The 18,005-nt window shown below is 41.8% G+C and overlaps 1 protein-coding gene across 1 annotated transcript in view; it reads right to left on the bottom strand.

The window, feature by feature from the left end:
* xpr1a (xenotropic and polytropic retrovirus receptor 1a) overlaps positions 1 to 18,005 on the bottom strand; it is a 64,879-nt gene that overhangs the window by 41,670 nt on the left and 5,204 nt on the right. Inside the window, exon 3 of the mRNA XM_086224949.1 lies at positions 15,185 to 15,236. Within this exon, the coding sequence (XP_086081075.1) occupies positions 15,185 to 15,236 (52 nt within the window). The remainder of the gene's footprint in view (positions 1 to 15,184; positions 15,237 to 18,005) is intronic.

Genomic DNA, 18,005 nt, shown 5'->3' on the forward strand with positions numbered 1-18,005 from the left:
AGATTGGCAAATTCCTCTGCAGAGCACTTATGCTGTCCGTCACTTTGCCAAGGCCACTAACACACTGAGGGATGGCTGTATCCAGGCAACCAGGCGGCTTGCATCAGCAGTCCATATCTAACCACCATCAACCAATCGCAGGCATCAACTCCCACCTTATCCAATCATGACTGATGTCGAGCAGCTGCTATTGAGCAGAAGGCTTTTATCACAGCGAACGAGCTCACTATACAAGCTGGACATCTGACAGGTTAAAACCAACAGTGTACTTACCTGTGCTAAAAGAAGGAAGGAGAACAATTACTGCAGATATACTTGTGGTTTGTTGTTGTTGGTTGTTGGACCATTTCAATCTAAAATTCAGAAAATTATTCTTTTAAAGTTACTTTGTTTACAATCCGGATGGCTACGATTGAAAACAGTTGCTAATGCTCCCAATTTCTGTTACTGGTTCAGAAATATCAAGGGGATTATCTGTACTCATTTCATTGACATCTTTCTCTCAAATTGAAGTGATTGTCTTTTAAATAAGCTATCCCTGTGGAAAAATATAAAAACATGGTCTCAAAGCTGTGAGGTGTGAAAGAGCAAGACATGAATATTTTCAGTTTTTAAAAACATTAGAGGATATTGGAATATTTCCATTTTGGTCTGGCGGGACTTGACAGCTTGCACCGAGAGCTATCAGGGTCTGTCAGATGAAAACACTGTTCTATTATTACACACCACTCACACACATTATTATTATTATTCACCACTCATGCGCAATATGTGAATGTGTGTTTGTGTGTGTATATGTTTTTGTCATCTGCAAACGCTTGTGCTGAGGAAGGTTGCATGTGGTATAGATGTTTATATTACACCACCTCCTCTCTCTCTCTCTCTCTCTCTCACACACACACACACACACACACACACACACACACACACACACACACACACTATCATCCCTCTCACTCTGACAGACACAAGTTTGGGCAAGGCAATCTGTTATCCTAACTGTGTCTGACGGTTCCTGTGATGTTTGGTTCACACCAAGTGTTTGATCCTCCAGGTAGAGAGGAAGCGGATCCTACAGGGACATCTCACCTGCTCGTTCTCATCCTCAATCTCTGTGATCTGGGATCGGCTGCAAAGCTGCAAAACAACACAAACATTATCTATGCACACACCTTGTTCTTCCTGATCAGTGACTGTACTCAGCATCTTGTGTATTTTCTCTACGTTTGATCCTTGGAGTCTTTTCAACTCAAACCAGAAACGGCCACACTGATGATGGCGCTACATGAAATCTCAAGTCACAGTTAATTCTCATCAGCATGAATTTCTGTTCAAAATATCACAGCAATCCACTCAATAACTTTAAACCATGAATAAACCCGCTGGTAGGGACAAGGATTCATCCTCTGGGCTCCATGCTGATTATTAAGCAGATTTACTCACTCTTCTACGAAAACTAGCATCTCTCACCTTCCACACCTCCAAAGGTTTTGACATCTTCATGATACTGAGCTATGATGCATCCGTAACCAATAGAAACTGCAGGGGAACTTGATTCTAAACAATAAAAACACAATTGTGTAACTTTTAAAGAGTGTAAAGTTCCCCCATTGATTGGACAGCCCTCAGTCAACCAGCCACAACTGTGGACGGCACAGAAAAGACTCAATGCTTTTTGCTTTACACTTTTCAGAACATCGAAGAGCCTGTACTTCTTTACTTTTACACTGGTGAACAGGTTGAATCATTATCTCTGCTTTTAGAGTCTCTTTTACACGAACACTTGTGTAATGAATGTGTGTCCTGCTCAGACTGGTGAAGTGTGAACGTCAAGTATTGCTGCGATCACAATACTAAGAGGCTGATATTCAACTGACAAGCAAGGAACAATGTTTCAAAAGCTCATATGTCACATCAACACATGTATGTAATAAGTGTGATGAGGAACAACATGTCGGACTAAACAACTGACAGGCTGGCATTTCCATCCCCAGAGCCGAGCCACGAGGCTGCTGGGGGGGTTGGTTGTTAACCTTCGTTTCCATCTCCAGAGCATCAAATATCATTATCCATCTCTCTGCAGTCTGCTCCTTGCACAATGGGATGGGTGAGCTATGTAAAAGGCCTGCTCCGCTTTATCTTGAGCTCAGAGCCATTACGAATGGACTGGAAACATCAATTGAGTTATAATCAGTCAACGGAATTACCTGCAGGAGCCGCTGTGAGGTGTGTGTCTTTGTGTGGGACTGAGAGCGCACACGTGAGCCTATATGGTTTACAGATAGAAGCCGCTGGGCTCGTAAAAACAAGATAAGCGTTGTGTCAATAGTCCAAACCGAGGCCATTAATCTAAGCAGGATAAAAACCCCGGCTGCACCAGTGTAAACGACACATACGCGGCGAGGACGTGCAGAGGTGCAGGAAATCCACTCTCCATTAACCTACAGGGTGGCTATGCCATTAGCAGAGAGGGTCAGAGAGGCAACGCCGGCACACTGACAGCATGGATGAGGCCGTAGCTTGAAATACATCATCGTATATCACAGACAGGCTATTCATGCACATCACACTTCAACACAGCTCCCCTTAAACTCTTAAGCAGGCCCCCGAATTGAAGCTGTCACTAAGGTTATTGGTCAGAATCCTGCATGAACAACAATAATTACCACTGTCATCATGTTCTGCTGCTCAGCATTGTGTATTTTATATGTACACATTAAAAACAGCACAATTAGCGGAGCTGCATTTACATATTATTTTAGAAGTGTGTATCCTAATTAGTGCAAAACTAAATGAGATGCTCCCTCATTCCCATGAGAATCCATCAGCTATATAACATTACAGTTAATTATATTGCTCTAATTCATGCTTGTTTTGAAGCACATGCCTCAGTCACCTTGGTTTGCGTAAACCAAGGTGTGTGTGTGTGTGTGTATGTGTGTGTGTGTGTGTGTGTGTGTGTGTTTGTGTGCATGTGTCCCTCTAGGCTGCAATGGCATTCTCAAAACAGCAGCTGCAGCTTCTCGATAAGAGTCACAAAAAAAAGAGCTTTATTTTGTAGGGTGAAAAAAATGAACTAAAATATAAAAAGAAAACATTTCAAAAAAACACGCTGACACAAACATTTCTGTAACATGGCAGATATTTAGACGCCAGCAGATTAGCGGACATAGAACAAGGCGTTTTCCTCAGAGAACGGAAACACATTTTGTACAATGTCTAGAAACTTCTCAGTATTCAGAGCATCTTGAACGTGTCTTCTGAACAGCCTAGGTTTATAAACATCAACAGTCCCAGAAGATTCCTGCAGTCACATTTTGCAATATTGTGTAAGTGTACAAAAATATTCTGTTATTCTCTTTCTATAACTAAAACTGTACTATATCATAACTGGAATGTCAGTCAAAGTATTTTTGTAGGGGCAGCAGCAAAGATGGCAATTTTTTAGTTCCACATTTCCCCTGAAGCGTATTTTTCCATCCCTGTAGTAAAACTGTATCTCTTATTTATGAATGAGCCATCATACTGTCCATTGACCATCTTAAATGATGGAGGAAGGAATTCAATACATGAGGATTTTATTAGATTAGAGGCAATTTCCTGACACAATCTGATTAGGAGCATACTGACCTTGTGGTGCTTGAGGATAATAGAATTAACATTATGAACATGAGCAGAGAGAGCCCAGGTCATTTACACTCAGATGCCTGAAAAGGTTGACCTTTAGTAACTAGATGTGAACTTTAACAAAGTAAAGCTAAATGCAGGTGACTTTATTACAAACCAGTGTGACCAGTGACTGGCCACGGCAGCTTCCTGTTCGTGTTTGATCTGTCAAGGTTTCATTCACAGGGTACAACCACTTTTGAGTAGGAAAAAGAGTTTATGCCAAGAGCGTCTTATTTAATTGCAGGTCTTGGGAATAACATTTGTTTTTGCGTCACCATATTTCCCAAATCTTTCACATCTCTTTTGATGAGCAGGATTCTCAAGCAGCAGGTGGGCCGTTTGCTGGGAATGCTGTTTAGAGTATGTACATGTGGCAAAAAAGCTGAAGGACGTGAGCTATGATTGGTGTGTGTGTGTGTGTGTGTGTGTGTGTGTGTGTGTGTGTGTGTGTGTGTGTGTGTGTGTGTCACTCAGCAACGTGGGGTAGACACTGGCAGAGTTTAAAGCAAAGCACACAGAGAGGAGACGGCCTCTGTCTGTCAACCACCAACAAGCACTGGGGCTCTGACTACCCATTCATCCCCCCATCCCATCAGCACAAACAGACAAATCAGGGATGGAGATTTCCTGTGTGTGCGTGCGTGCATGTGTGTGTATGTGTGTTGTGAGAGTGTGTTTGTGTGCCTGTGTGTGTGCCGAGCTTTCTAAAGCCCTGCAGCTAACATTATCTAGCAGACAAACTAACTCTTGGAGATCAGACCTGCTCCTTGTTTGATTGAACACACACACACACACACACACACACACACACACACACACACACACACACACACACACACACACCTTGAGTCACTGAGGATGTGTTGCTGTTACAGGACAACTCAGAAAAAAGACACATTTTAAATTGCCTGTGCTGTTTGTACACCAGCGTGACTCAATAGTTCTCACTCTATTCTCACATGACATGTTGTAACATTTTGACAATTGTCACTGAATACATCAACCTCTTCGCAACCAAAGCAAGCCTTGTTTGGGTGAAATCTACTTGGTGATTACCCGGTGTGAGGTGTTTTGATGACACACAAAAGGTTAAAATAAATTCTCAATCTCATTCACCTCGGTGAAATCCAGCCGACGTAACACAAAAATGAAGGCATCAAACGGGGACAGGTGCAGAGGATCCTGCTTTTTTGTATGAATATTAATATAGCAGGGGGTTGTGTGTATGTTCCACAGAAGGTCCTCTATGATGCATCACATTATGAGGCTGATGAGGAGGCAACGATAAACCTTAAATGGCAGAAAAAAAATCCACCAATCAATCATATTTAATGAGAAATTTTCCAGGCACCCAGATTACAACTGACAGGTTCAATCAAAATCAGCACCACCATGCAACTGAACATGCCAGTAGACATGTTAGGCAACACTGACTGATGCAAAATCCACCTTCACGTAGCATTTCAACTTTCTGTAGAATATGGCATTATCCTGCAACGTGCAGCACATTCCCATTGTCACTATGAATTTTGTGTCTCAGCATCAGAATGAATGCAGTTCATTTCCTGTGTTGTGAGGAGGTTTAAGCTCGCTTTCACAAGAGAAGACAGTATTAAAATTCCCCCAAACACACCAGTCCTTAGTTCTGTGGTCATTGTGTTTGGGTTCTGAATACCACAGGAGCCAAACAGGGCTCAAGTGATTCTGGTCTCTTTCTTTGGTACCATGGTAACTGTGATGGAGGAAGTTCAGCTCAGCCTCACGTCACAGCTGAAAGGTACAGAAACAGAACCCAGGTTTGTCACACTTCCGAAGTCATTTCATGCTTTTAAGAATATTAATAACCAATTCTTATGGAGGATGAATCACCATCGTTATAATTTATGCAACTTGACTTGGCTACATTAAAACAAATGATTCAAAGATTGAAGTCAATGCACATTTGATTTGCTTTCATAAAAACCACGAAGAAATTTACAGTAATCCTCTTACAACTGGCTGCTGCTCTTGCCAGGGGAACAATAAGCTGTTCCCTGCTCAATTGAGCTGCATACTAATAGGGTGATTAGGAGGCCTAATTATCAGATGGCACTTGTCAAGAAGAAGCCGTGCAGTTTGCCCCGAGGACAAAATGCAAAACAGCGACAAACTGTTGTTTCTACCGAAAAGCCATGATGGACTTATTCTCTATAATTCAGTTGGTTAGAAGTCAAGAGGCCACTTCTTTCGATTATAATCCTGACAGAGTGTCATCCAGCATTTCATCAGGCATCTATGTAATAAATACATGCAGAACTTGGTTTTAACAGTGAGCAAACCCTTCTGAATTCTTATTAACACATCGCATGAATAAATTAGTCACATGTTGTGGATATGAAATATGTATATTCTCTGAGGCCTGAACATGGCAGTGAGTATCTCTATGAGGAGTTGTTAAGATTGACAAACACTTTCCTGATGTAATACAGTCAATTCTATAGCAATAATGTGAGTACTTACTGCTACTCTTCGATATTCAACACCTTCACAATGGTTCCTGAACATTACTTTCTTCGATACCACTTAAAATGCTTTTAACAGAATTCAGAATAAACATTGCAAATCTGGGTGGCACGGTGGTGCAGTGGTCAGCACTGTCACCTCACAGCAAGAAGGTTCCCGGTTCAAGCCCCAGCTCCAGCACGGGATCTTTCTGTGTGGAGTCTGCATGTTCTCCCTGTTCCTGTGTGGGTTCTCTCTGGTACTCCAGCTTCCTCCCACAGTCCAAAGACATCAAGAGGGGACGAGGCTGATTGATACTCTAAATTGACTGTAGGTGTGAATGTGAGTGTGAATGGTTGTCTGTCTCTATGTGTTGGCGACCTGTCCAGGGTGAACCCCGCCTCACACTGGGATAGGCTCCAGCCCCCCCATGACCCTTAACAGGATAAGCGGTATAAAAAGATAAATAGATGGATGGATGGACATTGCAAATCTCCTTTTTCTGTTTTCACACTCAAAATAACCTCTTAAAATGAAAATATAAACCATGGAGAAGGAAACTTCACACTACCTAAGGTGAAAACAAATACACTGGAAAAACTGTCGTACACAGAGCCATGGTTACACACAACACTCTGCTTGGATCTACAATGAAAGAAAATAGTGACAATTCTTTCCCGAGAGAAAACATCTCCTAGCTGAGAAGCTCTCTGTGTCTGCTAATATTTAATTTGTGCTGCCACTGATATCAAGATTAATACACCATATACATTTTAATTGGTACGATCTAACCATTAATGAATGTTATTAACATGAAGTAAGTCCTATGTTGTTAATTGTTGTGGCGGAAGGTTAGAATGTGATTATTTACCACAATGTTTAGTACAGTGTTTCTGTTTAGACTCCAGGGGGAATTGGATCCAGCTAATGGTGATCTGTAGAAATGAAATTAACTCAAATTAAACGGCCAAAATGTGGTTTAACTTCATTTCTTTTGTTTCAACTCTATTTCTATGTTTCAACACATTGGCATTTTCCCACTTAAAGTAGTTTTACAACGTAAAACAAAATTACTTTTGCAGAAACTGGGCAGCCATGCGAACTGATATTTGCATCATTTAAGTTTTGAATTGGGCTGAAGCGAAATGATCACAATTGACCGGAGGGTTTTTTTTGTGTTTTTTTTTTAACCTCCGTAAACTCTGAGTTAACAGAGGTACCCTTGTTGTAAAACACAAGGCCAGACACACACCAGCCACCTGGTATGAGCCAACCAACAGTGAAGGGGCGTGTCAGGATGTAATCGTTCATCTTGCTTCTTCTATACCATAAAATCAAAAATAACTCTGATTCTGCTTTGATTCACATTCTTTTTCTGCTCCTGTATTTGTTGCAGGCAGCACTTCTGTGGCTTCTACTTACCACACAGTTTTTGAAGAGTCATTCACATTTCTAGTCTCATACACTCTTAATAATTCAACATTTAATATAAAAACAGACAGACAGTCCGGGAGGGGACAATGGCTGTGAATTATTGATATTGCCCTCTCCTCTTGTCTTGTGTAAATTAGTCAAAGAAAAAGTATACGTTCAACAATATTAGCCCTAAAAAGGAACCCCTGAATTTAAATGCATAAAATTTTTATTGTCATTTTTGCAAATGTGTGTTGAATCCCAATGCACTGAATCAGGTGCTCGTGTGTTTTCTGCCTCCAGGTTTTGATTTTCACACATCATTTCTGTGACTTGTTGCAACGTTTGGGAAAAGAGGCTCCCTGAGGCTTTAGCTTCCCATTCTCCAATTACCACCAATGTCACCTCTCTTTTTTTCCCTTCATACGTCCTCTCTCTTCATTTTATTTCATTTTACAATCCCTCACTTCCCCTCACTCTCCACTGACACTTCTTTGTCTTTCTCTGAGGATGTCTCTCTCATCCTCCTCTCAGGTACAGCGAATACAAGAAAAAACAAACATAAACAAAGGCTACTTCTTACATTTGGTCATGACAACTGGCACTGACACCCCCCCCCCCCCGAAACAGAGACATGGAGAACTGAGACCCGTATTATGAGGGAGACGGTGCAGCACAGTGAAGGACACTGCGTCTTCTGTAATACTCTACTCACCCACTAGCACATAAATGGGACAAGCCCACCCGCACACCTCCGCCTAAGTCAACCACAGACAACTGCACTTTGAATCGTCTCAGAGAACTGAAAAATATCTCACTTTGCAATGAGGATTCTCTCATTTACCCCGTATCACAACACTGCAGTATTTACAGCAGATTTTAGAGTGGTTCTGGTGTAAATAGTAGTTGTGTAATTGCAGCACCAGAGAAGAAAAAAACAGAAATGCATACAGCATATGGCACCACTGTCATCACCTATAGCTCACAATCACACCCACACCTGCTGTAGCTCACAGCGTGCCTCTACATGAGTGTGTGTGTGTTTGTCTGTGTGTGTGTGTGTGTGTGTGTGTGTGTGTGTGTGTATGTGTTGAGTAACCCCCTCTCTCTATAGTCAGTTGCATACGGGTGTGGAAGAGAGCAGCTAGTATAAGATAAAAACATCAGAACACACAAAGCGGGGACAAGGTCACACGTCTGCATTCTTGCCTCTACTCGTCCACCCCCCCCCCCCCTTTTGTATTGTTGATTTTTAACCCTTCAACTGCTGGTTTTCTGGATTTAAAGAGTGAAGAGTGTGAAGTGTGATTACCTTTTTTCAATTTAGAAAACTTTGACGCGTCCCGAAGCCGTCTGAAGACCACGTAGTCAGCCATGACAGATAGAGTCACTGACGTGTGCTGGCTGGCAGCCAAAGCTGTTGATAGACGTCTCAGCACCGATTAAAAATACAAGTGAGGTTAAGATTATACTTTGGAAGCCTCGCTAATGCTAAACAAATATACCGAACCCTTGAGACCCCGACAGCTGATTCCTAATCCAAAGAGACAGATTTCATTACATTCACATGCTTCCCATGCTGGAAATTGTATAGACTGCTGCTAGTGATTTATTTACACGATCTCTTGGTGTACACCTGGCAAACCGCCAGATCATATGTTTTCTGTTTATCTACCCATTATGGGATTATTTAGAACATTTAGCTTCTGTTAATGTTTTGAGGATCACAGGTCAGTCTGGTCATCCCAGTGGGAGCATGTTCACGAGGGACAAAGACCTGAGGATCCTCGCAGAGGTGAGAACAGGTGTGCACATGTATGTAAATGCTGACATACATACAGGGGAGGAGAGGCACAGTCATGACTAACAGGTGACTACTGGATGCATAACCTTTAGTCGCCCTCATAAAGAGACACCACAGATGATCTGAGCGCCACAAACCTCGCGGCCTCTGTTACCTCGCAAGGACACACAAACATCATCTCTCCACTCCTGCACCTCTTTCCCCTTATTCCTCAAAATCTGTTCCCCTTTTTACCAACACTTCTTTTTCACCAGGCAAATCCTCATCTGAACTGTTCACCACAACAGTGGCTAAGCACTCTAAACCCATCCATACCTTTCTCTCTATATCCCCCCCTACTCCTCCTTGCTCCTCTCCTCTACTTCATTCAGGCGAGATCTAATTCACCAATGAATAATGGATGGATGGATAGAAGATTTCATCTATCAGGGATCTCTTCTTCTGTCTGTCTTTCTCTTGCGGGATGGCTGTAGTGCTAATGCAGGGCAACATGCATTGGAGATGAGCCAAGGGACCTCCCATTCAGTCTGTTTGTCTCACTGCTGCCTGAAGGATCTCTCTCTCGCTCTCTCTCTTTCTCTCGCTCTCTCTCTTTCTCTCGCTCTCTCTCTTTCTCTCGCTCTCTCTCTGTGTCTTTCTCTCAGCCTATGTCTTTCTCCTCCACACTGCTCACTGACCAACCCCCTCTACTTCTTTATCAGTGTTTTCTTTCTCTTTTCCCGCTTCATTTCATTCATAATCATCACAGCTCTTCTCTTTGTCCAGTGAATTATCCCCTTTTTTTAAAGATCATTAGCTTGGTTTGATTAGTTCCTGACCTTGAGAGAGCAATCCTAGACTTGCATTGACCCTGACCAACCCCCCCCAACACACACACACACACACACACACACACACACACACACACACACACACACACACACACACACACACACTAAACCCTCCTATCTAATACCCTAAGAAGCCCCATCAAAGACCCAACCACATCAAAAAAGCCACCTCCCTCATTTACAGCTTTGTTGGACCCACTATTGAACCTGTACCTGCGCTGGAGAGGTGAAGCGCACTCTATAAGATTGCCTGAGCTCAAGAAGTTAGACATTTGTTAAGACTTCCACACTGCATCATCGTTTCTAAAACAAAACATCTAAAAGATCTAGATTGAGCAGTTCATTCTTCTACCTACAGTCCCCATATTACTCTACTTTTGTGTGTGCACGCGTGTGTGTATGTGTGTGGGTGTGTGTGTGTTTGGTTCCAAGATTAAGAAAGAACTGGACCAAACCTGAGGCAAACAAACAATTAGCACTCGGGGCTGATCCGGGGCAGCAGCTTGTCAAAGATCCCATCAATAATGCACGCTGGCGGGTGACCCTGGCTGACACATTGCTGTCCTGCTGAACCCTCCTGCCTGTCTACCTGGCCCCTGCCGGTCCATCTGTCTTGCCCCATTCCCTCCAACCTCTGGGTAAAGCTGCATAACCTCCTGCAAACATCTGTACACAAACGTCTACACACGCTGGAGAAGTCAAGAGTTCTGAATCCTTTAAAAAGCAATCGCTATATTTCAACAAACAGAAACAAAACTCACTTAAAAGTAAAAAAAATCCTGACAGTAAATAGCTTAATTAGGAATAAAATAGCAAGTGCTTCGAAGAAAATAAATACTTCAATCAGCACAACATGGCAAGAAAATGACAGAAATCACAATGTTTTTCCACAGGGGGGTGACTGCCTCCAAAGGGGGCCAACACCAGTAATAACAGCTGCTGTTCCATCATCTACGCCAGCAGAATAACAATCAGCGCTGTATTACCAGCCTTCTTCTGCTAACCTCTCATCATGTTCGTCAACAACAGCAGACAAAATGGCGGCTGAGCCAGCAACATGGTTAAAAAAAAACAGAATAATCGCTGGTTGAAAGGTTTGGTAGGTGTGATGGCGCACATAGACACATAAATATCAATTTAGTAAATTATTGTGACTTAAAAAGGTGCTGAGAGAGTAGAACCATGTGCAGTTTCAGTCTTTGCTCTCAATATTTCGACAAGGATAGGCGATTGCCCTGCCAGAACTGAAACAAAAGAAAAGTTGAAATGTTCTCTCATATCCTCGAGGTTGCGACGACTTAAATGAAAGAAGACACAATAAAATGTAGAAATCCAATAAAAATAAATAAATTATATATATATATATATATCGTTGTATCAACTTTCGTTAAATGCCATCACATTTTTTGATAAAAAAGAAGTTTATTACCACACAAAGCACTGGGGGCATCCTCTTTCCTACATTCACTTCTTTTTATACTGTTATTGATTAGACTGCATAAAACATGAAGAGCCCTAAAGGAATCATGACAGCAGAGCCACAGGAGAGGAATGAACACAAGATGGAGATTTACTCATGAAGGAGTTTAGCGATAGAGGAGAGAAAGTGTGTGGTTAAAGAAACCATACAATCAACATATGTTCTTTAAATCTTTTACTTATCTTTTTTTTTGGCTGATTCATTTATTTGTCACATCTAGGACCCTTTCATTCAAGTGAACTTCATTCCCTGATCCCCTGAGCTGTGAGTCAATAATGTGGCACCATTTCCTCCTCATCGGACAGTGTATGCGTACGTGCATACGTGTGTGTGTGTGTGTGTGTGCATGTGTGTGTTTTTCATGGGAGAACATATGAGCCCCACCTCACCATCTACCCACAGTCCTGTACAGATAACATCACAGTAATCCACTCTTGCTATTTCCAGTAACATGATGACACACAATGAATGAATGAATAAACTGAATGAAATAGGCAGTGATTACAAAACCATTCTAAAACACACGCTTCATCTCGCTATTTATGGCAGGGGTAGCATGTGAACGTAACAGGGAGTAGTGTGATGCACTCACACGTGCTCCTGTTAAAGATGTGTGTTAATTATCCAAAGCAATTGTTTCTGTTTCTGTTATAAACAGCAGGCTAATTGAATTACATTGTGATATAACTCATTTTAATGGTTGGAACTGAGGGAACCAGAGATCCAAGCAGCTGATCTTCCTTTGCCCCCCATTGGCTCTTCTCAGAGGAGGGAGACAATGAAGGAGCGGAGAGATTTTAACGAGGGGTGAAGGGTCACATGCAGCAGCACCATGAAACCAGCCCTCTTCATTACTGTACATCCATCTTGCTGAAACTGAGTGATTAACTTGGTGTTTCACGAGTGCATGTTCTCACAGAGGAGAGAGCGGACATACAACAGCATGGAAGACACGTAGAAAGATTTTTTCCCTGTTGAGGGCCATGATTTTTGAGTGTATTACAAACCTATCAGATTTATCTTACACTCTGCTTGTAGAAATAACTCCACGCATTAAAACCCCATGAAAAATTCATCTGGGCTGTCAACTTCCTTTGATTCTTTTTGTTATGATTGACTTGCCATTGCTGTAGTAACAACCTCCCACCTCACACACATCCAGAGGCTCAGACGGAGGCTTTGAAGTGCTGCTTGTTCGGTGCAACGTCTGTAACAAAGTTCTGTCTGATACATCAGGATGTTCAGTGAGAGCAAAGCGGGTGAGCAAGTAGTTTTAACCCAGTTAACTGTCTCCTGAGTTGTGTAAAAGAAAAGGAAGGAGGGAGGACTTCCTGCATCCTTGAATAAAAGTCTCTTCGTCAATGATCAGTGTTGGATTGATGCATGCATGCTTTTTAAACAAAGTATGCATGCACAGTTGCAACATAAACTGTGTACAAAGGCAAATTGGACCCAACAGAGTACATTAAACATGCATTTTACTGGTTGGTAGATAATGAAATCTTTTTTATGATTATCTGCAAGAGAAGTACTTTGCTCTTAAAAGAGATCAGTGTGACTCACAAGAGAAACCCCAAAGACTATAACAGTACTTTGGTCCCGATACTAATAGTATAACAATGCAGCAATTCTGTGGTATTGCAAGACAGTTCATCTACAATAAATCACAGTATCAGTTGTATGTAGAAGAAACGATGCCAAAAAAGCAGGAATTATGTATTTCTGTACTCTATTGTGTTCAAATGCATATCATAGTGCAAATCTTAGACTGGAGCCTCTTGAGAAGCAACACGTCGAACAAACAACTCAAACGGTAACATGAAGAAGCAACGGGTGAATCGGCATCAGTATCACGATATAGTGCACTACATTTCTATTTTTTGTCCAGGTTGTGGCCAAGTTTCAGTTCATCGGATATAATCGGGTTGAGAGGGCATGTAGGGAGAAAATGCTGCAGTCGGCTTCTATTTTATAGCTCCGGCTAATCTTGTTTCTCTTATAGAAAGTCAATAAAATATCAGTCACAGGAGAATCCACTTCACAGGGCTCAAATCTGTTTCTGATGTGGTTTTCATTACAGCTTTTCTTTATTTCCAATAAAAACCTCCACTAGATAGACAGATACCCGCCTGATGCGCTACAAAAATCCTTTCTCCTACACACTGGTAGGCCTCTCTCGCCCCTCTTCAGCAGTTTGCTAACTCTCTGAATTGTGTATAAAAGAACTCAACAAACCCATTTGATTTAGCAGGCAATGTTGAGATGTCAGAACAAAACCTGACCAACGGCCACAGTAGAATAATTCACTGACTGATTGATCCTGTCTCTGTTCATAAGACTCTCTCACCGATGTGGAGACAAGCTGACAGAGGAAGAACAGTGGCCTACGAGCACCACGCGGACCTGAGACAGGAAGTGATTTATCATCCCTGCTGAGCTCCTTCACAGCCTCTGGAAGGAAGCTCGTATGTCATCACAGAACAAGACGTCCTACAAGTGTCGCCATATTTAGAAACCTGAATATGAGATTTAAATGTTCATAAATCTCATTTGATGGTTTATTTTGCTTAATAAACCCTCAGCTGGAAGACAAATGCCTGAAACTAATCTTTGAGCCTGATGTTTACTCACACACAGGCAGAGCTCTGTTACCCACCCGCCCAGTGGCTGCGATACATCTTCACCACTCATGGATTCAATCACATCACACACTTTTCCATATCAAACACACTCAGCTGGAACACTGAGAGTCGCAGCTCTGTCAGGGGGTGTGTTGCAGAACACAAACACACACACACACACACACACACACACACAAAAAAAAGCCATGACACACACAAATATTTGGGTGCAGGAGAACAAGCTCATACACCCACAACAAATGTAACGTTCAGTTTTGTGCAGCTAACTTCTCATCATCACAGCACAAAGTCTGGAACCAAAGAAAGTTGTTTACTGTAACAAAACAAGTATCTAAAATTAAAACAAAATGGTTTAAATTCTTTCCCATCATACATCCCTTGCTGTCTGATGCCAAAAATTAATTATATCCTCCTTATTTTTGCCGTGTTGAGCAGACGGTTGGCAGCTTTGAGCGCCACTCTGCCTTTCCATGTTGACTACGAGGCTATAAGAGTTGCAGGATGTTGTTTTAACCTACTTCTAAGTTTACTGCATCTAGACAGTGTCAATAGCAACAAGCATCATTTCAACCACAGCGGGTAAGCAACAAACAACTTCACCTCTCAGCGTGTTTTCTCCTCACATATCTGACTTCATATACATGTTGAGAGTCAAACACAAGTTGGGCAGTAATGATTTGTTTCTTGGCCTCGGTCTGTGAGTCAGAGCCTGCAGAGTGAGTGGCAGCATGTTTGCAGTGATTGCTGCCTATTTTTAGAGGAGGAAGGGCGGTTATTCTGGGGATGCCCAAACAGGCTGGAGTGTGCAAAGGGGGCAGTGGGTACAGACGTGTGTGTCGGTAGGGGTGTGTGGGAGTTTCTTTACCTTCTATAGACGGGGCTTGGTCCTGGGCAGCGTACAGCATGTCTTTGAATGCCTAATGAGGAAAAGAAAGACATTGTAACTCGACATTTCCTCCCACAGTCCAAAGACATCAAGAGGGGACGAGGTTAACTGATACTCTAAATCAGGGGTCACCAAACTTTTTGAAGCTGAGAGCTACTTTTTGGGTACCAATTCATGCGAAGGGCTACCAGTTCGACACACATATATATATTGTATATACAAAATTTGTTTTTCATCTATATATAAAAACCTGTTTTATATATCGATAAATCTGGGACAGGCCTATTGTCATTTTTAAATTCACACCAATGGAGGTGTGATTAAAAAAATAGAAACAAAAAAATTAGATGCAGCTCACTGGTGAGTAGCGCTATGGTGATCTATTTTAAGAACAGGCCCGCGGGCGACTCATGTGGTCCTTGCCCGCGGGCACCATGTTGGTGACCCCTGCTCTAAATTGACCGTAGGTGTGGCTGAGAGTGTGAATGGTTGTCTGTCTCTATGTGTTGGCCTGTGATGGACTGGTGACCCGTCCAGGGTGAACCCCGCCTCACGCCCAAAGTCTGCTGGGATAGGCTCCAGCCCCCCGTGACCCTTAACAGGATAAGCGGTAGAAAATGGATGGATGGATACAGCCAGTAGCTATATATATTCCACTCGTATTTTTTGGAAGGAAGCAGAAGGAGGTCAAGAAAAGTCCATCTATGAACTGGTGTGTCCAACTTTTGAACATGCTGTCAGTTTTAGTCAATCTGGCACGTAAGGTAAGGTAGCTTAACAGTGTCAATCAAAAACAAATCGATGATGTAAACGATGTATTTACAATACACAGTGAAATCTAGTAGAGAGAGGTGATGAGGGCGGAGTGAACGCCATCGGTCTATTGTTATGACCGTCCTCTGCTAGAGGAGCATCTCACCAGCTAAAACCATTTGTGAGCCATCAACTTAACTCATGTTCCATGTACGGGAAGATTATACCAACGGCTGTTAACATAATGAACACCCCACAAAAGCTGGCAGTTTAATCACCTCATTAATTAAACTCATACACAGAGACAGCCAGAGCATGGATGTTCAAATCATAGAACATAATATGATGATCGTAGAAAGAAAAAAAAAATTAACAAATGCAAACCTATTCACTTTAAAGGCTATAGCAGCTTTAAAAACACATCAATTCAATATGGATTAAAAAAAAACAACTCAAAACATTCTATGTAGAAAATGGAATAATGAGCTGCATATTAGAGGAATATAGATTTTGAAGTGTTTCACAGTGATTTCATGGTAATTTTCGGTTTAACAATATAAACGGTGACATGAAACTCGGACCACTAAACTTTATTCTCTTTGTCACATCAGCTTACAGTTTTAAGGGTTGTACAGACTACAAACATGGATCCCAAAAATCAATCATGAAACACTAAATGACTCCATTCATATCCGCTAAAAAAAATGAATACTATATTTGAATCACAAAGTGAAGTTCCAGTGACAATTTAAACACAGACACTGACAGGATTCATATCTAACCCCAAAATAAACAAATAGAAATGTGGTAAAGAATCATAAAAACAACCTTTTCTTCTGTAAGAGTGCAAATAAGCGGAGCAAATATGAAGCAATATGGACAATATGATAAAACGGCTCAGTCCTACTGTATATGGTGTTTAGACAACAGACAGACAGCCATGACTTTTATAACGCAGTTTGAGCTTCCCGTCCTTTCACAGGTCGAGTCTTTTTATTGAAATATTTCCTCAAAGGAAAGAAGGTCTTTCCAATTAAAACAGAAGATTTAGGAAACTTCCCGACAGGCAGACAGACACGAGAGAGAGTGAGAGTTAACTGCTTGATCCTGGTGATAATGGAAACTGGCAGGCAGTAGCACGGTAGCCCATTTGAACATATCAGCGGTAATCAGAGAAAAGACTGTAACCGGATCTTTCTTTGATATTAAGATGTCTTGGAACTGAACTGACCCAATAAATTGAGAAAAAGAAAAGAAAGAAACTTTATAATGGTCTCCTCAGGAGTACATCATTACAACTGAAATCAGCAAAACATGCATTTGAATCATAAGGTTCATAAAAAAAAAATACACATATAAATATAAAGTTTGGTGCAGTACTAATGATCCAGCATGAGTAATCCTGTTACATGATGTGAGCCAGGTACCGAACCTGAGTCCTATAGCACATGCTGCTGTTTTTAACTTAGAGAGTGGTATGAGTAATCCTGTATGTGGGTGGAAACCACTCAGAAACTGCTGTGCGTTAGTATCATGGTGGATTGTTTCTACTTAAGTTCCCCTGAGAATCAAATGCACAATGAGAACTGAACACTGGGGTCACACAATCCACATAAGTCTCTTTACTTTGTCTGATTTAGACAGCAGTGCTAGCTAATAGGTGTAAAATAGACATTCAGATTCAGACAGGGAGGTGTTCATTAGGATGGAGGCATCGCCATGGTGATGGTGCTGATAGGAAGGTGGGGGCGGGGCTGTTCTTTGGGGAATTGGGATAAAGCCACAGGCGTGCCAGTAATCATTGGTGAAACCTGTAGACAATGGCTAAACCAATCTAATGAGGTTTGTATGACTATGCGTTAACATGATGGTAATACACACGACATGTTGGACTCTGCAGTGTTCAGTGAATTGAATAATGGCTGAGACATTCTGAGTAGCCGGCAACCCAAATATTTGAGCGCGAAATGGTTGAATCATTCATCTAAGGTGCTTGAGATAGTCGTCCCAGTACTCCAGGAGATCAGACAGTGAGCATCATTAGTGT

Source organism: Aulostomus chinensis, chromosome 14, assembly GCF_037954235.1.
Source record: "Aulostomus chinensis isolate RoL2024-O1b breed Wild chromosome 14, RoL_Achi_v1.0, whole genome shotgun sequence".
Taxonomy (NCBI): domain Eukaryota; kingdom Metazoa; phylum Chordata; class Actinopteri; order Syngnathiformes; family Aulostomidae; genus Aulostomus; species Aulostomus chinensis.